This window comes from Drosophila elegans, unplaced genomic scaffold, assembly GCF_018152505.1.
Source record: "Drosophila elegans isolate 14027-0461.03 unplaced genomic scaffold, ASM1815250v1 contig_538, whole genome shotgun sequence".
NCBI lineage: Eukaryota > Metazoa > Arthropoda > Insecta > Diptera > Drosophilidae > Drosophila > Drosophila elegans.
The window spans coordinates 36,717-60,256 of record NW_024545921.1 but is presented as its reverse complement, the minus strand read 5'-3'; the positions used below and the strand labels follow the sequence as shown (position 1 = coordinate 60,256).

Sequence of the window (23,540 nt, the reverse complement as noted above, 5' to 3'; positions counted from 1 at the left end):
AGGGTATTATAATTTCAGTCAGAAGTTTGCAACGCAGTGAAGGAGACATCTCCGACCATATAAAGTATATATATTCTTGATGAGCATCACTAGGAGAGCCGATCTTTCCCAAAAGTTGTCTTTCTATTGCAGGTAGTATATAATTGTTGTCTAAAATTTGCGCTGGTAGCGCTAGCGTCTATAATGTCATATGAAAGAGGCGAATTTGATGACCAGATCCCAATGTCGAGAGCGCAGCTAAAAAAGTGCGCGTACAGGAGAGAGATCAGTTGGTAACTGCGAGATCAATAATTGAAATCCGAGCGTGCGATCGACACACGCCTATCAGCTGGAAAAATGATTCCGTTGCCAATGCTATGGTGGATCCCGTGTTCAGGAGCATCCTGCATGCTGTGGTATTTCTCTAGGCGCTGGCAATAGGGAACATTACCCACGGTGTGATAAGTGGGGTTGCTTTCTATAGGAGAAGCGCTCCCCGGTGGTTGATCTTCTTGCGTACGAGATTTATTGTTTACAAATGAAAACACTCGTCGGGAGGTTGTGAAAAGATAGTTGCTGCTAATGCTGGTTGGCTCTAAGTGAAGCAATGTGATGCTTGCGGTGGCAGACCCGACACTTGTTTTTCGATGTAAGTTTGTCGACCATATGGGTTGCCTAAAGGCAATTAAAACAGGGCTTATTTTGTTTAGAGAATTCTCGGCGATTCTCGATGTTTAATGCTAGAAACTGAATGCAACTAAAAAGTGGATGATTCTGCCGGCCCGATATGCAATTTTGTTCGTCGCATTTCGGATTCACGTCATCGTAGTGTGTGGTATCTGCTCATCGAGTTTGTGGGGAAAGAGCAGGCCTTTAAGGTGTCTCGATGTCACGTCAGAAATGCCAGGAATTGATTGATGGCAATATCAGATTCACCGCATTCAACAAAGGATTTCCGAGTTATTGCATCCAATTTGGATAACAGTATGAAAATTAAAGCTGCTCTATTCGCCTGCGCCATCAGTCAATTACGCACGGTGCTACAGAAAAAGAGATCCAGTAGAAACCTTAAAATGATCTAGAAGCCAGATCAACGGAATAAGTCACATAGCTTAAATAAGAAATTGGTGATCGTAGTTAGGAATATAAGACTATAGGCATCTGAATGTGCACTCAGAACGAGGTGCATTTCAACTACGGGAAGCAAAGTACATCAGCACACTTGATCTGAAAAGTGGCTATTGGCAGCACTAGCCACTTTTCAAAGAACTCTGGACTCAGTGATCAAACCACTAATAGACGACATAGTGGTTATCGGAAAAACCAAAGGAGAATTCTTGGAAAAATTACTAAACGCAGTGCAAAAACTTCGCAAAGAAAACCTTAAATTCACTTATTTAAGGAATAACCAAGCATGATTCTACGAATTACAAGAATAGGTTAATTAGGCGATAATAATCTAATAGGGTTAGAAGATGTCTGTTCAAACCAAAATGGACAACATAAATTGGTTCTTTACCGACTTAATACGATCAATTTGTACTTGATATTGGGGCCAAACGGGAAATCAATATTCCAAATTTTTATTCTATGAAATGTCAATACTTTACATTTAAGGATACCTAGATTTAAGAGGTTAGATTAATACCATCTATGAAAATATTTAATACCTGACTGTAAGGTGAAACTCGACGGCAAATTATTGCATGACAAACAAAGACTAACACCATCAGCATACATAGTTTGAAGTGTGTAAAGTTCTGGTTACAAGGCAGCACAAAGCCTCGGAGTGGACTCACCAGTCGAGGCCACATCCATGCTCCGTCCACGCGGAGCGATGTCGCTGGTCAGGGGTGATAGGGGATCATATGTTGCCTGAAACTTTCTCTTCCACTGTCTCTCTTTATGTCCAAACTCTCTTCGGGTAGCAAATGTGGATGCACCATCTGTGACCCAATGTTAGTTAATGGGTGACCTGCAGGAGCATGGCAGCGATGCACCAGACGGCGCTTTGCACTACATCGCCCCCTATGGTGGCTGTTATCGCTGGTTATCGGAAACTGATTGCTGCGAGTTTCACTTGACGACCGCTTCAAGGACTGTAACATACATTTCAGGGCTGTTACTCGCACTCTTTTCAAAAAAGGATGTATTTTGGCGTTTTGCACCTTTGAGGTACGCAAGGGAGACCAACGGGTGGTAAAGGTCATGAAACAGACAGATGCTATCCTCACCGCCTAGGCGGTAAACTCAAAACGTGGCTCTGGCAACCGAGGCAGTGCGGTATACCCCCATTACCTCAACGTCGGAGGGCAATCTTCGGCCGGCGATAAGCGCATCCGCTCTGGATAAAAATCCGCGTAGCGTATGTCCCACAATGAGCGGCTGCGTGGTCTGCGTCTGAGCCATAGTGGGCGGCAGCTGACACATCTGGCAGTCGGTATGAAATGCAGTCTCGCAGTCTCGGGAAAATTGCAAAATTAAGGAATGTCCTCGCAAAACGAGATTACTCCAGGTGGCAGCCACAATCGAGGAAACCCCCCCGGGGGGAACCCTCCGCCAGGACAAGGATTCTGGAGGCCCTAAAAAATATTCCAAAGAACACTGATGTGGCGAAGGGCTGACAGCACCAAGCCAAGAAGGAAGGTAAAAGTAACCGACTCATGCAGTCCCCGAGGAGCCATCCTGTCTCGACAACTTGTCGGAACTGGGGAAGATCCTGGACGAAGTACTGAACATCGTGAGCAACGACAAGGTGCGTCATATCACGATGGCTACAAAGGCTAGGTTAGCGCGGATGTAGCAGCTGCAGTCTAGCATCGGAGTGTGGCTGAACCTCACTTAAGTAGCCGGGAAGAAGGGGTGCACTGAGCCTGAATTGGGCTCTGCTAACAAGGCGCAGGAAAACGCAAACGTTTTGAGCAAGGCGTGAGAAGTTCAAACTGAAACGAAGTAATTCCCCGAGGAAGTAGTTAAAAGTATAGAGGGTGACAGGCCGCAATAGTGCGATCGCATAAAGCCAACGGCGTCCAAGTCGACCAGGATACCGGCCTCGAGGGCCTCACATGTCCAGCAGGGGAACAGCGCTCAACAACGCAAACCGGATGCAAGCGACGGCGCAGAGCACGGTAACGAGTGGAGAACTGTGACCAGAAGAAAGAGGAGATTCTGGCGATGGTCTCTTGTGTTAATAAGGTCCGTCACGGCAAATGGAAACCTCCTCCTGTAAGTGGCCAAAACAAGCGAGAAGAGCACGGACACAATGAGGGAATATAGCGCAAGTGCTTGGCAATATCGCGAAGATCCGTGCCATCACCGAGGACTCATAGGTCTCTGTTGTATGGAATAGATGCGAAAAAGGGGATGGTACGCAAGATTCGGCCAAGTTTCTGCGGGACACAGACGGCAGTGTTCGGCCTATCAGTTCCCAATGGGCAAATGGTAACGAACCACCTGGAGATCAGGATAGGCTGGTCCTGGAGGTGGCATTACTTAGTGCACCACACAAGGCCGGAAATAACCGTCGACTGGCAGTCGACAAGACTGGCAAATCAGCCCTATGGCTTTGCGGAAGAGAGGTGCCAAAATCAAGGCGGCCGAGGGGTATGTTTGCGCAAAAATAAGGGACTGTTACCTGACTCCAAGCGTCTCCCAGGACTCCTTCAATCGAGCCACGGACGACCACTGCAGCGAACTCCGAGGGCGGACCAAAGGTGATGGTTGGAGGGGAATTCAATGCCCGGGAACAGAATCAATCACAAATACAATGCATCCCTAGACATTTTGCTGCATAATGAGGGCTTCCAACAGACCTTAAACAGCAGACCTTAAATAGTCTGCCGCCGGAGGTGCACAGGAAGGCCTACCGCCAGGACATCATCAAAGCTCACACTTTTACCAGTGCGCTGAAGGGCTTGGCTATTTCCGAAGGGGACTCTGGAGTTTGCGAAAGACATGCCTTCGAGCGAAAATGTTGTTTCAGAGAGCGAGGGGCACACAGAACCAGGATACCCTTAATAAGAGGTTCAAGGCGGCAAAGCACTCAAGCTGTCGATCAGGAACAGCAACAGACAATGCTAACTGAAGCTCTGTGACGAACTGGAGAATGACATTGGGAAGGGCGTACAAGATGGCTGTGAAACGCATAAATGCAGGCAATAGATCGCCATCGGACCTAGCGGCTTTAGAAGCACTGTTTCCCGCGAGACGCACGCACTCCGTTCCTGATGGATTGGTCGAGTCGAGGACAAGCAGACCCATCTGCCTGTTGGATACTATCTGGAAGCTATTCGAGAGAGTCATAGCATCAAGGCTGAACGCTGCCCTGCAGGGCGCAGGAGGGCTTTCTAAAAGTCAACACGGGTAACGAAAAGAAGATCAGCCCTGGATGCGATAGGCAAATTAACCAGCATTGCTGTAGATGCCATCGCAGGTACGGTGGAAGGGAGGGATGAAGGAGTACTGCCTGGTGGTCACCCTCGACATCCGGAACGCGTTCAACACAGCGGACGGAGGAAAGACGTTGGACTCGATAAGGTCCTTCAACATACCCGGATACCTGCTGAACATAGTCCACATCTACCTCAGCAACAGACAGCGGATCCTAGACACCACATCGGGACCCACGGCTTACGCGATCACAGCCGGAGTACCGCAGGGTTCGGTGCTGGGGCCTTTGCTGTGGAACACTATGTACGATGGTGTCCTGAAGCTTCCACTGCCGAACAACTCCAACATAATTGGTTTCGCCGACGACGTGGCGTTGGTAGTGGTGGTTGGTACTGCAAACAGGGCGATCCAAGAGGTAGAGGCGTGGCTCTCAGTGGCGGGCCTGGAACTGGCGGCTCATAAAACAGAAGCAGTCCTAATCTCGAGCAGGAAAGTGGTGGAATCAGCGCAGATACATGTCGGCGGGGCGACAATACAGACCTAGCGGGCCCTAAAGTATCTTGGAGTCATGCTGGACACACGTCTATCGTACCGCGAGCACCTCGAATTTATTAACTAGGGCCCGTGCCAGACGGCAGAGCGTCAGCAACTGGCAGGAAGTATGGGACAAAGGCAAAGGACGCTGGACCCTCAAGCGCATCGAGTCGTGGGTAAACCGAAAGCATGGTCAGGTTGATGTCAACCTTACATAGGCGCAAAGCGGTCACGGCTGTTTCCGGAGCTACCTTAAGCACTACGGACATGATACGGAGGACGGTTGCCCTGAGTGCGACAGCGGGATTGCAGAGGAGCATACCCTGTTTGAGTGTCACCGGCTTACCCACGAGCGCCAAGTGTTGGAGGACACAACTGGGGCGAGAGTACTTCCGGAAACCCTCGTTTCCCTGATGCTAATGAGCCAAAGGACATGGGAGGCAGCAGCAGCATTCGCAAAAAGCGTTTTGGAGAGGTTAAGAAGAGGAGCAGCAGACTAGGTGGTTATCTGTCGCGCGAAACAATGCCTTGAGACGGTACGACTCCCTATTCACGCACTAGTCAGCTTTGTTGGCTTCGTAAGATTTGTTACTAATAAAGGAATATAAAATAAACCATCAGCATACATTAGTAAGCGCGAATTTGTTATGATAGAAGGAGATCATTATTGAATAAACTAATTAGCAAAGGGTCTAAATGACTACCCGGAGGCAAACCGGATACAAATGGGAAACAGCTTTTAAAAAATAACTCTATATATTCTTTCATTCCAATAACTTTAAATCCAAGTGGTTGACCTGCGCTTATACGGGTATGACACTACATTGTTCGCCTCATTCATTGACGGATTCATTGAAGCTCAGAGACAGAGACAATTATATGGAAACTGCTTGAGATTTTTTTGGTAATAAGTTCACGATCACACTGCAAAGTAACGCAACATGGGCTGCATTTATGACAATGCCTAAGTTGCCTTTAGTTTTAAACAACCTCTAACTCAAGCCGATGCGCGAAAGCGCTGCTTGAAAAATACTAACCACTGATAGGCTTTATACTAAAATCATATGGAAAATATTTTAATTACATAGATCGACACATTGCAAATCTCCAATGTGAAACATTACTATACCCAATATTTTCTTCACTTTCCTAATTTTCTTTTTAATTGAACAATAGTATAAATAAAGAAATAGAACTTGAAAATTATAATTCGCCATATACACTTTGCATAAAATATAGAATTTTGGAAAATATTCCCAAGATGGATTAAGTAGACACAAAAAGTATTGATTCAACCTCGAACGTCGTTAATAAAATAGAATCTGACAATATTGATACAAATACCAAGACTATTAATAATAAGTGTAATTATAATGTTTGCAAGTGTGGTCCTAAAAGTCCATAAACAATAAATTAATCTCAATCTCAATATTTTCGTACCATTTATTAATTCAGAAACAGGGAAGCATCTTACGTTCCTTGTAGATACGGGAGCAAATTCTTTACTTTTCATATAGTAAATCAAGATTTTGCGATTCCATGGAATGGAATAATAGGAATCGATTTTATAAAAGAATTAAACTGTCAAATAGATCTTAACCCTACAGAGGATTGGTTTATAATAAGACCAAATAATATAGACATTCTCATTTATGTTCCACAAACATACACTTCTGGTACTAATACAATTCTCCTACCAGCCAGATCTCAAGTAGTACGAAAAATAGAAATAATGTCCGATACTGATACTTTATTAATACCAAATCAGGAGATTCAACCTGGTATTTACATTGCCAATACCATCACATCAAAACAGAATGCATTTGTCCGATTGCTTTACACAACCACTACCGATCAATTGAATAGTATAAAAAATTTAAAATGTGAACCAATTTCCGATTGTAATGTTATTCAAAACACTTCAAGTAATAGAGAACCAAACATTATGGAAAAACTACAAAAAAAATTTCCCGTTCAAATAAAAAAAAACAATTAACTGAACTATGTGTGTATGTGTATGTTTATGAACGGTCTAAAAACCGAATCAATAACAACAAATAATTTTTACAAGCAAAAATTGAGATTGAAGGACGATGAACCAATTTATATAAAAAATTATCGAAGCCCGCAGTCAAGTTAAGGAAATTCAAAAACAAGTAGGAAAATTATTTAAAGACAATATGGTCGAACCATCTGTATCAGAATACAACAGCCCACTTTTACTTGTCCCAAAGAAAACAGTTTAGGGTTCAAACGAAAAGAAATGGCGACTAGTAATTGACTATCGCCAAATCAACAAAAAACTTATGTCTGATAAATTTCCACCCCCAAGAATGGATGACATTTTGGACAAACTGGGTAGAGTAAAGTAATTTTCATGCCTTGACTTAATGTCAGGTTTCCATCAAATCAAACTAGAAGAAAATTCAAGAAACTTATCGTTGTTTTCAACGAGCAATGGCTCATATCGTTTCACGCGATTACCTTTCGGTTTAAAAATAGCCCCAAATTCATTTCAGAAAATGATGACTATTGCATTTTCTGGACTTGAAGCTTCTCAAGCATTCCTTTTTATGGATAATTTAATAGTCATCGGATGTTCCGAAAAACATATGCTTAAAAACCTAAAAGACAATTTCGAAACATGCAGAAAATACAATTTAAAACTACATCCACAAAAATGTTCAGTTTTTAAGCATTAAGCTACTTTTCTTGGTTATAAATGCACAGATAAAGGAATCCTACCGGACGACAAGAAATATGATGTCATAAAAAACTATCCAGTCCCACATGATCCAGATAGCGCTACAAGATTTATAGCATTTTGCAATTATTATAGACGTTTTATTAAAAACTTGGACGACTATTCACGGTACATAACTAGATTATGCAAAAAGTATGTTCCATTTGAATAGTCTTCCGAATGGCAAAATTTATTCCAATATTTAAAAGATAAACTTATAGACGTTGTTACAAAACCCCGATTTCCTTAAAGAATTTTGTATAATAACGGATGCAAGTAAACCAGCATGTGGAGCGGTATTAACTCAAAACCATAACGGACTCCAACTCCCGATAGCATATGCATCACGTTCATTTACAGAACAGGAACTAGCAGCAATTCATTGGGCTAGTATACATTTTCGACAAGCCGAAGTTCATATACCCTTGCAGCTATTGCTAGAATTAATTTTTTGAAAACATTAAATTTATGATTTACTTGCGTATATGTTTAAAAACATTGAAGCTATGATGATTTTCAGCTCAGTTATTAGATAGTTATTTTATATATTTTTATTATTTCTATGGGAGCTTTATGATATAGTCGTCCGATTTTGATGAAACTTAAACCGTAATTCTGAAATATTTAACCATTACTATATATCGAAGAACTAAAAAAAAATTAGAAAACAGCAAAGTTATATTTTTTTTTGCATTTTTTTCCGATTGTTCCTATGGGAGATATATGATATAGTCGTCCGATTTCGATGAAATTTAAAACGCAATTCTAAAATATTTAATCATTACTATATGTCGAAGAACTAAAAAGAAAATTAAGAAACACCAGAGTTATAATTGTTTTTTATATATTTTTTCGATTGTTCCTATGGGATCTATATGCTATAGTCGTCCGATTTTGATAAAATTTAAACCGTAACAAGTATTTAGGACCTTATGTAGTAATTGAAATCAATCAAAAAGATAACGTAAAATAAATGACAATAAGAAACACAGCAGATAGTACATAAAGATAGGTTAAAATCGTTTAATTCATAGAACATATAACTCCCAAAGTTATTTAAATAATATTGATCAATTTTAAACACTTTACAATTTTACTAAGTATACTTATATTAAGGTTTTATTGGTTTTCAACAAAAATTAAAAAAAAAAGGAAACTTATGTCCTACCTTATTGATTTTATTGATATATATATTAATATTTTTTATTTTTACATTTGCAATGGTATGGCCAATACCAAAAAAAAAATTATAATTTTAATAAACTTGAAATTTTATTAAGGACATACACAAAAATAAAACCAAAATTAACAAAAAACAAGAAAGGAAGCAAACTTCGGCAAGCCGAAGTTCATATACCCTTGCAGCTATTGCTAGAATTAATTTTTTGAAAACATTAGAATTATGATTTACTTGCGTATATGTTTAAAAACACTGAAGCTATGATGATTTTCAGCTCAGTTATTAAATAGTTATTTTATATATTTTTATTATTTCTATGGGAGCTTTATGATATAGTCTTCCGATTTTGATGAAACTTAAACCGTAATTCTGAAATATTTAACCATTACTATATATCGAAGAACTAAAAAAAAAAATTAGAAAACAGCAAAGTTATAATTTTTTTTGCATTTTTTTCCGATTGTTCCTATGGGAGATATATGATATAGTCGTCCGATTTCGATGAAATTTAAAACGCAATTCTAAAATATTTAATCATTACTATATGTCGAAGAACTAAAAAAAAAATTAAGAAACAGCAGAGTTATAATTGTTTTTTATATATTTTTTCGATTGTTCCTATGGGATCTATATGCTATAGTCGTCCGATTTTGATAAAATTTAAACCGTAATTCTGAAATATTTACCCATTACTATATCTCGAAGAACTAATAAAAAAAATTTAAAAACAGCAAAGTTATAATTATTTTGTATTTTTTCTTCCGATTGTTCCTATGGGAGCTATATAATAAAGCCGTCCGATTTTGATGAAATTTAAACCGTAATTCTGAAATATTTAACCATTACTATATCTCGAAGAACTAATAAAAAAATTTAAAAACAGCAAAGTTATAATTTTTTTGTATTTTTTCTTCTTATTGTTCCTATGGGAGCTATATGATAAAGCCGTCCGATATTGATGAAAGTTAAAACGTAATTCTGAAATATTTAACCATTACTATATCTCGAAGAACTAAAAAAAAACTTAAAAAATATCAAAGTTATAATTTTTTTTTATTTTTTTTTTGTCGACGGATCCGGCTCGATCCGACTTATATACTACCTGCAATAGAAAGACAGTTTTTGGGAAAGTTTCATGCAGATAGCTTTAAAACTGAGAGACTAGTTTGCGTAGAAACGGACGGACAGACGGACAGACGGACATGGCTAGAGCGACTCGCTTGGTGATGCTGATCAAGAATATATATACTTTATAGGGTCGGAGATGTCTCCTTCACTGCCTTGCAAACTTCTGTCTGAAACTAGAATACCCTCTGCGAGGGTATAAAAACGTCGTAACGTCTTAATATCATATCATATCATTTTCAACAAATATTATACATGATATCAATAATTTCTGATTCAAACAAAATTATCGTTTTGAATAAAATCTCACTTTTGTACATATTTTCGACAAAATGCTAAAAAAGGTACTTGGATCCTTCTACGCGCAGTTTTTATTTCGAGAAGAGGACGTTCTTTTGAGACTGGCCTACACAAGACAAAAATAGTCAGAATTTTACATCTTTAAGATGTGACCTAAAAATGTCAGTTTTAAAGAAAGTGCGCAAAAGTGCAAATAACATTCATTTGAACAAGAATTGCATACTCTAACACGAAAAATGAATTTTAATTTGGAACTAATTGAAACTCGTATTATTTCTTTATTCAAAGATTAATTTTTTATAACCAATTTTTACATGTCAGACGGCTTCTGAAAACACTCAACTTAAGGACACCGAGAATATTTAAAGAAGTTGGCAATCACAAACACATAGCTAAAAAACCTTTTTGGTGATTCCATAAAAAATTGTCATTTAAATCTTCTTAATTTCGCTGTTTTATGTATTAACAATATATGTATGTATTGTTTTGTTAAAAAACTGCCGCTTGCGCACGTCACTTACAACAGCTGTTATAACAGCCGATATCTGAATAGTTCGGGTCTCTGTTAAAATTTTTGGTACGGAACATTGAAGTCTGACGTAAAGTTAACACGATGCGGTAAAAAGATCTTTATATTAACGACTATTAAAAAATGGGTCTGGCCAAAACCAAAAACTGGTCGCACAGCCTATAGTGATAGCGCCAACTAAATCAAAAATGTTTTGTTTGAAACTTGTTAGCTGAGTAGCGGGTGTCTAATAGCGTGGGAACTTGACCATAGCGTTCCTTATACATACATTAATGATAGTTTTTACTTGAACTCGAGTTCATGTATTTAACGTTGATTTAAATATTTCTATAACACATCGTATTCAACTTCACACATCATTAATAAATTCCATTTCTCCCACTACGTGTATAAGCGTAAAGAATAACATTTTTGGCAGAATGGCTAAGCTTTTTCCCATTGGAAAATTGACCAATATTATCCACCCGAACAGAATTCAAAAGAATTTGTTGGTGATTTATTCCTTTGCTGGTAGGAGGAGAACTTTTATTGCTTGTAGTCGGGGATGAAGTTTGAGTTACCGCACGACAACCGCGCTTCGTTATTTTTCCTGCCTTGCACAATAACTCAGCTTATAAAAGCTTGAAGTCGAAAATTGGCATTTTCTGACGGCAAAAAAAATCCATGAATAATCCACGGGCATACAAATTATGAAAAATACTTTTTCTGTAGATCATTTTTTTGGACGCAATGAAATTCTATAAAGTCCCAGTAAAGAATCCATTAGGTCAACGCCGCCCATATCGTAATTGTACACATCAACAGTCTTAGGAGAGTCAATTTCTATGTATATACTTTTTGTTTTGATTTTTTTTTTGCAGTTTCTTGCATAACATAGTACATGGGATGCTCGCCTATGGTCAAATTATATTTTTTATGAAAGAATAAAACTATTTTTTAATAGAACAAATTTGATTTGAGGCGCTTGCACAACACTGATAGAAACTTTAGATTAGCCGACGCAAGAAAGTTCTGAAAATAGAATTCCAAAAGAATACAGTGCAAATAAAATAATTGAGAATAATCGAATCAACGTATATACCGCTTTACCTCAAATAAATTATTGAAGGTGAGAAGCCGTTTATGGCTTTCTATGCCGAAGGGGATAAAAGTAAGTAAAACTTTTTTGAACTAAAAAGGAAGTTAACTTCCGCAAGCCGAAGTTTATAAACCCTTATTCTAAATGTACATACTGGGTAAATGAAAAATAAAATCGTTTTGATATTAAATGGTTAGATTTTAGGCATACATAAGAGTAACAAAAATATACCCTATAGACGAGTGCCTCGTCTGTTATCGGGAAATAGGCGTTAATTCTTGTAATCATTTGTTAACATAAACATACAACCTTTACAAAATAAGGACCATCTAAGGGCCCACACCCACTAGAGGCAATGACGCTGAAATGCCGCATACACTTTGCAGAAGCGGGGAAATTGTGATTTTTTGTTTTGGTTTGTAAATGAAAACTAACAAAATAAAGGAATATAACGTTCTTTAGCATTTCTATACATATTTTATGGATTGATTTCTTATATAGATGCTAAAGCTCGACATCAGCGACCACAACAGTTCTATCTTATGAGCATTCGATAGTGTTTAGTGGTGGCAGAGGACTCAATAAATTTTAAATAAACTGCTCGCTTTTGAACATGTTTGTGTCTTCCGATATGTATGAGAAAAATTTAAAGCTTTCAAACTGAGAAACTAGTTTGCGTATAAACGGACGGAAATACGGACAGACGGACGGACAGACGGACGGACAGACGGACGGACCGACCGACGGACAGACGGATGGACCGACGGACAGACGGACGGACAGACGGACGGACAGACGAACATGGCTAGATCGACTCTTTAGTGATGTTAATCAAGAATATATATATTTTATAGGGTTGGAGTTGTCTCCTTAAGTGCGTTGCAAATTTTTAACTGAATATATAATATCCTCTGCAAGAGTATAAAGATGTTAATTTTAAATAAAAATTGGTTTTGTTCATTCTTAAATTGTTTCATTTGTCTATCTCAAGATCAGTTTTTTTAACTATTTGGCGTAAGGATGCTCTCTGCTCAGTCAGATCAAGAAGACCTTTCACAAGAAATTGGTAAATCACTGAATCACCGGACTAGAGAATTCCGCTCAACAGGTGAACGAAGATTTAGGGGTTTTTATTTATCTCGGAAGGGAGTAAACGATGTTGACTGTGTTGCTGGCCTGTCGGGACGGTGGTCCACGCTCAGGTCAAAGTGCTAAAAGAGGAAGGGGACTAGGGTGATAGACCAGTCGCGACGGGTGCCCACGCGCAGGCCAAAATTCTATGGAGTAAAGGAAACTATGGTGAAAGACCAGTTGGGATGGGTGTCGACGCGCGGGTTCAAATACTACAAAGGAAAGGAAACTAGTACATTTGCTTCTTCCCTTTTCTTTCGATAGAAAATAATAAAATAATCTTTAAAGTGTGACGATCCCGGCTAGTTGGCAGATACTCCCCAATTACATTTTCTTAATTTGTTAGTTTAATTTGTAAGTTTTAAGAGATAAAGGTATAAGTTAGTGCCAATTTTAGAACCCGAGGTGGCCATTCGACATTCGATAGAAAAGGCCATAGTTTCCTTTACTCCATAGAATTTTGGCCTGCGCGTGGGCACCCGTCGCGACTGGTCTATCACCCTAGTCCCCTTCCTCTTTTAGCACTTTGACCTGAGAGTGGACCACCGTCCCGACAGGTCAGCAACACAGTCAACATCGTTTACTCCCTTCCGAGGTAAATAAAAACCCCTAAATCTTCGTTCACCTGTTGAGCGGAATTCTCTAGTCCGGTGATTCAGTGATTTACCAATTTCTTGTGAAAGGTCTTCTTGATCTGACTGAGCAGAGAGCATCCTTACACCAAATAGTTAAAAAAACTGATCTTGAGATAGACAAATGAAACAATTTAAGAATGAACAAAACCAATTTTTATTTAAAATTAACATCTTTATACTCTTGCAGAGGGTATTATATATTCAGTTAAAAATTTGCAACGCACTTAAGGAGACAACTCCAACCCTATAAAATATATATATTCTTGATTAACATCACTAAAGAGTCGATCTAGCCATGTTCGTCTGTCCGTCCGTCTGTCCGTCCGTCTGTCCGTCGGTCCATCCGTCTGTCCGTCGGTCGGTCCGTCCGTCTGTCCGTCCGTCTGTCCGTCCGTCTGTCCGTATTTCCGTCCGTTTATACGCAAACTAGTTTCTCAGTTTGAAAGCTTTAAATTTTTCTCATACATATCGGAAGACACAAACATGTTCAAAAGCGAGCAGTTTATTTAAAATTTATTGAGTCCTCTGCCACCACTAAACACTATCGAATGCTCATAAGATAGAACTGTTGTGGTCGCTGATGTCGAGCTTTAGCATCTATATAAGAAATCAATCCATAAAATATGTATAGAAATGCTAAAGAACGTTATATTCCTTTATTTTGTTAGTTTTCATTTACAAACCAAAACAAAAAATCACAATTTCCCCGCTTCTGCAAAGTGTATGCGGCATTTCAGCGTCATTGCCTCTAGTGGGTGTGTCTAGTGGGTGCGTTTAAATATTTTTAATAACCTTAAAGTTGCTTCGATCCCCGCCGAATAGCTTATGATATCGAACAAAATCTGGATGCCCACCAAAATATTTCCCATTTTTATTTAAAACTTGTTAACTAAGTCAAAATTGTTCACGATTAAGCAACGAGTGTTATGATATTTCGGTTGGCACAAATGCTTTGTTTGCATTTAATAATTAAGATTGTGCCAGAAAACGTAACAACGGTTATTTCAATAGCAATATCAAGTAAGACACCAGGACCTTCGTCATTATTAATTTCCTTAGTTATTTTTTTTTAAATTAGGTGCTAATGTTTTTAAGTAATATTCAACGCTTACATGAAATGCTCTTATTTTGTTATACGAACTCTCAGAAAACTAAGTTCCTTGATTTTAGGAAAAATTGCCTCAACATTTGGAATAATTGCCTTAAATTTGAGCCTTTCATACAAAATTTTGTAAGACTAGGTAATGTCTAATACGAATCCCAAGGAGTTTATTGTCCTAAACTCCGTTCTAGGTTCAAGTTAAATGCAATTATTTCTAGTTTTAAGGAAAATTTGTCCTAGAATTTAGGCAATTTAGTTTTCTGTGTGCATTCGCATGCTCGTATATATGTTTTTTATTATATACATATAAATATATATAAGTGACGCATTACCAAACACTCTAGTCATCAAGCCTAACACTCGGCCTGTATATCCCGAGATAGCCATAACTTCATTTGTCAAAAAAAAATATTTCAGAGCTTACTAATGGAGTTATTCAAATCAATCAGATATTACATTAGACATAAACATTTTCCCTGTTATCAACAGTCCCCTAATTATAAACATTTCAAACGGATAAATCGGATTAAAAAACTCGATGTCATAGTTGGTTATAAATCTTTGTAGCACAACTTTTTTGATAACTTTCATCACACTAGCAATCCTAGACTTAGATCAGAAGCTTTGCATTTATAGCGTTGCGTACACCTCTGGTTTTTGAGCTATAATGCAGCTTTTGTCGTTAAAGCTTCTTTAGTGTGTGAAAGTTAAATGCATTGTCTATTCGAAAGCGATTTGCCCTTACCGACGACAACAGACTTAGACCAATTATAAACTTTTAAAGAAACGGTCCAGTCTGAGAACCCATTCATCAGCATTAATGCTTTGACCAATCCAAATTTAATTTACAATAGATGCAACCTGAGAACCCAATTATCAGGCCACCATATTAACCAATCGCAATCTTCTGATCGAAGTCCACTTATTTTTTTTATATTATTCAAAGTGTTTTCATTTGATAGTATTTATATGTAATGTGAAGAAGGAGCACGTGAACAAAAAGTAACACAACATTTTTCATTTTGGCTTTAAGCCCTTAGATGGTCCTTATTTTGTAAAGGTTGTATGTTTATGTTAACAAATGATTACAGGAATTAACGCTTATTTCCCGTTAACAGACGAGGCACTCGTCTATAGGGTATATTTTTGTTACTCTTATGTATGCCTAAAATCTAACCATTTAATATCAAAACGATTTTATTTTTCATTTACCCAGTATGTACATTTAGAATAAGGGTTTATAAACTTCGGCTTGCGGAAGTTTACTTCCTTTTTAGTTTAAAAAAGTTTTACTTACTTTTATCCCCTTCGGCACAGAAAGCCATAAACGGCTTCTCACCTTCAATAATTTATTTGAGGTAAAGCGGTATATACGCTGATTCGATTATTCTCAATTATTTTATTTGCACTGTATTCTTTTGGAATTCTATTTTCAGAACTTTCTTACGTCGGCTAATCTAAAGTTTCTTTCAGTATTGTGCAAGCGCCTCAAATCAAATTTGTTCTATTAAAAAATAGTTTTATTCTTTGATAAAAAATATAATTTGACCATAGGCGAGCATCCCATGTACTATGTTATGCAAAATACTACGAAAAAAAAATTCAAACAAAAAGCATATACATAGAAATTGACTCTCCTAAGACTGTTGATGTGTACAATTACGATATGGGCGGCGATTATTAATAAAAAAAAAAACTAAACTAAATGTAATCTCATTTTACTACGTTTTAAAATTAAAGAAAAAAAAACATATTTAGAAAATAACTTCATTACACAACGCTATTTTTCAAAAGGAGGGAGATGTAGTATGCATGTGTCATTGTAGTGAGTACCCACTGTACTTAAACAAATCGCAACTCTTAGCCAAGTGAAATATGAGAGCGCCTCAGAACTCATGGGAAGCGCAAAATTGTACTTTTATTTTTGTCAATTTTCTTAATTCATTGCTCATTGGAAACGTCATACGTTAGTCTTGCTCACACTTACGTAAAATCGGATAGTTTAAACAAAAAATGAGTAATGAATGAGGTCAACAATGTAGTGTCATAACCCCACTAACAAACCCATGTTGATAAGGTGAGATCAGCGAGGAAAACATGTCTTACAAATAAGAAATAATAACACGCCCAAATGCTTTTGGGATTGCAGAAAATTTTTAAGCTAATAATAAAATAATCTTTAAAGTGTGACGATCCCGCCTAGTTGGCAGATACTCCCCAATTACATTTTCTTAATTTGTTAGTTTAATTTGTAAGTTTTAAGAGATAAAAGTATAAGTTGGTGCCAATTTTAGAACCCGAGGTGGCCATTCGACATTCGATAGAAAAGGCCATAGTTTCCTTTACTCCATAGAATTTTGGCCTGCGCGTGGGCACCCGTCGCGACTGGTCTATCACCCTAGTCCCCTTCCTCTTTTAGCACTTTGACCTGAGAGTGGACCACCGTCCCGACAGGTCAGCAACACAGTCAACATCGTTTACTCCCTTCCGAGGTAAATAAAAACCCCTAAATCTTCGTTCACCTGTTGAGCGGAATTCTCTAGTCCGGTGATTCAGTGATTTACCAATTTCTTGTGAAAGGTCTTCTTGATCTGACTGAGCAGAGAGCATCCTTACGCCAAATAGTTAAAAAAACTGATCTTGAGATAGACAAATGAAACAATTTAAGAATGAACAAAACCAATTTTTATTTAAAATTAACATCTTTATACTCTTGCAGAGGGTATTATATATTCAGTTAAAAATTTGCAACGCACTTAAGGAGACAACTCCAACCCTATAAAATATATATATTCTTGATTAACATCACTAAAGAGTCGATCTAGCCATGTTCGTCTGTCCGTCCGTCTGTCCGTCGGTCCATCCGTCTGTCCGTCGGTCGGTCCGTCCGTCTGTCCGTCTGTCTGTCTGTCCGTCCGTCCGACCGTCCTTCTGTCCGTCCGTCTGTCCGTCCGTCCGCCTGTCCGTCCGTCCGTCTGTCCGTCCGTCTGTCCGTCCGTCTGTCCGTATTTCTGTTCGTTTATACGCAAACTAGTTTCTCAGTTTGAAAGCTTTAAATTTTTCTCATACATATCGGAAGACACAAACATGTTCAAAAGCAAGCAGTTTATTTAAAATTTATTGAGTCCTCTGCCACCACTAAACACTATCGAATGCTCATAAGATAGAACTGTTGTGGTCGCTGATGTCGAGCTTTAGCATCTATATATGAAATCAATCCATAAAATATGTATAGAAATGCTAAAGAACGTTATATTCCTTTATTTTGTTAGTTTTCATTTACAAACCAAAACAAAAATCACAATTTCCCCGCTTCTGCAAAGTGTATGCGGCATTTCAGCGTCATTGCCTCTAGTGGGTGTGGGCCCTTAGATGGTCCTTATTTTGTAAAGGTTGTATGTTTATGTTAACAAATGATTACAAGAATTAACGCCTATTTCCCGATAACAGACGAGGCACTCGTCTATAGGGTATATTTTTGTTACTCTTATGTATGCCTAAAATCTAACCATTTAATATAAAAACGATTTTATTTTTCATTTACCCAGTATGTACATTTAGAATAAGGGTTTATAAGCTTCGGCTTGCGGAAGTTAACTTCCTTTTTAGTTCAAAAAAGTTTTACTTACTTTTATCCCCTTCGGCATAGAAAGCCATAAACGGCTTCTCACCTTCAATAATTTATTTGAGGTAAAGCGGTATATACGCTGATTCGATTATTCTCAATTATTTTATTTGCACTGTATTCTTTTGGAATTCTATTTTCAGAACTTTCTTGCGTCGGCTAATCTAAAGTTTCTATCAGTGTTGTGCAAGCGCCTCAAATCAAATTTGTTCTATTAAAAAATAGTTTTATTCTTTCATAAAAAATATAATTTGACCATAGGCGAGCATCCCATGTACTATGTTATGCAAGAAACTGCAAAAAAAAAATCAAAACAAAAAGTATATACATAGAAATTGACTCTCCTAAGACTGTTGATGTGTACAATTACGATATGGGCGGCGTTGACCTACTGGATTCTTTACTGGGACTTTATAGAATTTCATTGCGTCCAAAAAAATGATCTACAGAAAAAGTATTTTTCATGATTTATATGCCCGTGGATTATTCATGGATTTTTTTTGCCGTCAGAAAATGCCAATTTTCGACTTCAAGCTTTTATAAGCTGAGTTATTGTGCAAGGCAGGAAAAATAACGAAGCGCGGTTGTCGTGCGGTAACTCAAACTTCATCCCCGACTACAAGCAATAAAAGTTCTCCTCCTACCAGTAAAGGAATAAATCACCAACAAATTCTTTTGAATTCTGTTCGGGTGGACAATATTGGTCAATTTTCCAATGGGAAAAAGCTTAGCCATTCTGCCAAAAATGTTATTCTTTACGCTTATACACGTAGTGGGAGAAATGGAATTTATTAATGATGTGTGAAGTTGAATACGATGTGTTATAGAAATATTTAAATCAACGTTAAATACATGAACTCGAGTTCAAGTAAAAACTATCATTAATGTATGTATAAGGAACGCTATGGTCAAGTTCCCACGCTATTAGACACCCGCTACTCAGCTAACAAGTTTCAAACAAAACATTTTTGATTTAGTTGGCGCTATCACTATAGGCTGTGCGACCAGTTTTTGGTTTTGGCCAGACCCATTTTTTAATAGTCGTTAATATAAAGATCTTTTTACCGCATCGTGTTAACTTTACGTCAGACTTCAATGTTCCGTACCAAAAATTTTAACAGAGACCCGAACTATTCAGATATCGGCTGTTATAACAGCTGTTGTAAGTGACGTGCGCAAGCGGCAGTTTTTTAACAAAACAATACATACATATATTGTTAATACATAAAACAGCGAAATTAAGAAGATTTAAATGACAATTTTTTATGGAATCATAAAATAGCTATGTGTTTGTGATTGCCAACTTCTTTAAATATTCTCGGTGTTCTTAAGTTGAGTGTTTTCAGAAGCCGTCTGACATGTAAAAATTGGTTATAAAAAATTAATCTTTGAATAAAGAAATAGTACGAGTTTCAACTAGTTCCAAATTAAAATTCATTTTTCGTGTTAGAGTATGCAATTCTTGTTCAAATGAATGTTATTTGCACTTTTGCGCACTTTCTTCAAAACTGACATTTTTAGGTCACATCTTAAAGATGTAAAATTCTGACTATTTTTGTCTTGTGTAGGCCAGTCTCAAAAGAACGCTTCAAAAATGGTATACAATATAGTCATTTCACGTCCTCTTCTCGAAATAATAACTGCGCTTAGAAGGATCCAAGCATCTTTTTTAGCATTTTGTCGAAAATATGTACAAAAGTGAGATTTTCCGTAATAAAAAGGATATGACCACGTCGTCGTATTTTAATTAAAAAAAACAACAAAAATTATTTGTGTTAGGAATTAAAAATTAATTCCTTTGAAAAGGGTCTCTACCAGGCCCATTTTTCCCAAAAATTCATTACTTTTGTTATTATATACTTAAATCCAAAAAAAATAAAACATAAATATCTCATTTTGATCTTAATTTATTAATTAATGCCACAAAGAGTAGTCGTTTAGCCCATTGTGCATATGCCGAACTGCAACGCCAATATTATAAGCTAAGATCATGCAGCGCCCCTACCCTATAACAGTTATTTCGCTCTGTCTTTCCCATTAGCGATCGTCACTGCTTCATCTGATGATAATTAATAAGAAGAGCGGAGGCAGGGACTTATATTATTGATCAGGATCAATTGCCGAATCTATCTAGTCATGTCCGTCCGTGATTTCGGAGCATCGCCCGCTTTGACCACTCCAAATTGCGAAATCACTCTGAGTCATATTGGACCTTAGTTAGGCTCTGTGTGTGTGTTTTGGGCTATCTATCGGTAGTCACTAAAACTGTAAAATCGAGCTTGCTTGTATCTTATGGTCGGGGAATTTGACTATAGCGCCCTTAATTGGTTTTTGTCTTCAGTTTTGTTTAACCGATTTCCGTCAACAATAGCTTATTTTACTACAATATTTGATAGAGTAGAATAGAACGACATCTAATATAATTGCTTAAGCCGGACGAAATTTTCAAAACATGCTTAATAATGCATAATAAATTGCACAATAAAAGCAGAAATTAGTTTTATAGCTTGATCTTCAATCAATCACTACCAACAATTCCAACAATCTATAATTCTTAACAGACCTCACGTAAATCTTTTTCAAACGGATTTTTAGAACTGGGAAAAACCTTGTTTTTAAGGTTGTTTCCAGTCGAGAAATACACGTTTCTTTTGACAGAAAATCCAATTTACCTGTGTGCTGTTACGCTTTAGAGCTTTGCTCATATTTCATCTTTAAAAATTAATTTCGCTTTTATAGCGTGCATTTTTGAAGTTGTGGATCTGAAAACTTCGTGGAGCTTTAGCATCTAAATTGAAAACTCAATCCTTACAATATGTATTGGAATGTTTAAGAACGTTATGTCTTCGAAATTCCCTTCCGGCAGACGACATTACTCGCAACTTTCAAGTGTAAACGGAAGTTCGGCGTCATTGCCTTTAGTCCGATATCGATAAGAAACTCACATGAGTGTATCTAGGCTATTACTCTATGTGTAACTGTAATAGGTAAATAGCAAGTGTTTAAATATTTTTTAAAAACTTACAGTTGCTTCGATCTCCGCCGAATAGCTTGTGGTATCGAACAAAATCCGGACGCCCACCAAAATATTTCCCATTTTTATTTAAAACTTCTTTAATTAATTCAACATTGTTAACAACTAAGCAGCGAGTGTGTCCGAGAGTTATTGAGTAAATGTCACCATATTTTTTTGTTAATGCTCCGAAACCCTCAAAAGGGTTATTTTTAAACCGACCTAACAAATCTAAATTTCCGATTATAGGCCAGGGCTTTGGACCAGGTGCCTGATCAAACTTTCGAATTTCTTTTCCTTGATAGAAGAGTCCTGTTGACACAAATGCTTTTTGTTTGCATTTAAAAAATAAGATTGTGTAAGAAAACGTAACAACGGTTATTCCAATAGCAAATATTAAGTAAGGCACCAACAGGATCATTGTCATTATTAATTTCCTCAGTTTTCTTTTTAACTAATAGGTTGTAATATTTTTAAGTAATGTTCAATACTTAGATGATATGCTCGTGATATATTTACACTTTCTCCGCACTTTGTATTGTTATTATTTGCATGCTTAGCAACGTTTTCAACTGTTCTTATTTTGGTATGCGTATACGCGTGCTCTTATATACGAGAACACATATAATAATATACAAATGATTATTGCTATATGTATATAAATATATATGTGTAAAGTGAAGAAGAAGCACGTGTACTCAAAATAACACAATATTTTTGTTTTTTAAGCTTTAAGATGGTTCTTAATTTATAAAGGTTGTATGTTTTTTGCAAACAAATGACTACAAGATAAACGCTTTTTTACCGATAGCAGTCGGGGCACTCGTCTATAGCGTAACTTCTTGTTACTCTTATTTATGCCTTAAAGCAAACCATTTAATACCAAAACGACGTAATTTTGCATTTACCCAGTATATGCATTAAAAGTTAACAGTTTGCAATTTACAATCGAATAATTTTCGATCAAAATTGGGTGGGTTCAATGCTCATTAATTATCATGTAACTGCAATTCTAATACATATTTATACTTTGAATTCTTGTTTTTGGGACTGATTTAGCACCGAAAGATGTTTTTCTTCAATAGAAACGTAATTTCACTTTGATCAGAGTCCAAATTATTTTTTAACGTTTACAAAAATATTATTTTACATGATTTATAAGCCCGTAATTATCGGAGGTTTCCCCTCCGCTGTGCTTCACAGCCCTGTTTTTTTCACAGTTCGACCTCGTTGCCCTTGCCGTGTGAGGGTCTAACGCGCAGCGCGGTTCGGTCACTCCGTTTTGCGTGGGTCCAAAGTCTGTTGCTCTATTGCCACCTTCGGATTTTTCGCCTTCTTCGCTGATGCTAGGCCGTTCTCCTGAATCGGATTTTGTCGACAGTTTTCAGACTCCTCACACGTATTAAACATGGAAATTGTACATCTAGTAATGGCTGGGTCAAGTCGAATCTGCAGATAATGTACATAGGTAGTTTATTATAAATTGTTTGCAACGCAGTGAAGGAGACATCTGCGACCCAATAAAGTATTTATATTCTTGATCAGCATGACTAGAAGAGTCGATCGAGCCATGTCCATTTGTCCGTCCGTTTCTTCGCAAGCAAGTCTCTCGGTTTTTTAATATTCAAGTTGTTCCCATCGGAGCGTTATGCTATAGTCGGCAAGTTTTAATGAAATTTAAACCTTAATTTTGAAAAATTTTACCAATACTAAATCTCGAAAAACACACGAAAACAATAAACCAGAAAGGAAGCTATATTCGCAAGCCGAATTTTATATATCCTTGCAGCAATAACAAAAATTAAATATTATTTAAGACATCTAAATTTCGATTTAAACATGCATATGCTAGAATAATGTTACCTATGATAACATATGACATTTACTGATTTCCAAAAGAATTAAAAAAAAAAACAAGAAAGAAAGCAAACTTCGGCAAGCCGAAGTTCATATACCCTTGCAGCTATTGTAAGAATTAAATATTTTTGAAAACATTAAACTAATGATTTACTTGCGTATATTTTTAAAAACATTGAAGCTATGAAGATTTGCAGCTCATTTATTAGATAGTTTTATATATATTTTTTTATTTCTATGGGAGCTATATGATATAGTCGTCCGATTTTGATGAAATTTAAACCGTAATTCTAAAATATTTAACCATTACTATGTGTCAA

The 23,540-nt window shown here is 37.2% G+C and overlaps 1 protein-coding gene across 1 annotated transcript in view; it reads right to left on the bottom strand.

Annotated features, from left to right (window-relative positions):
• LOC121467735 (cytochrome P450 307a1) overlaps positions 1–21,928 on the bottom strand; it is a 167,173-nt gene extending 145,245 nt beyond the window's left edge. Inside the window, exon 1 of the mRNA XM_041709994.1 lies at positions 21,376–21,928. Coding sequence (XP_041565928.1) covers positions 21,376–21,790 — 415 coding nt within the window. The 5' untranslated portion in view covers positions 21,791–21,928. The remainder of the gene's footprint in view (positions 1–21,375) is intronic.
• Between the last annotated feature and the right edge of the window lie 1,612 nt (positions 21,929–23,540).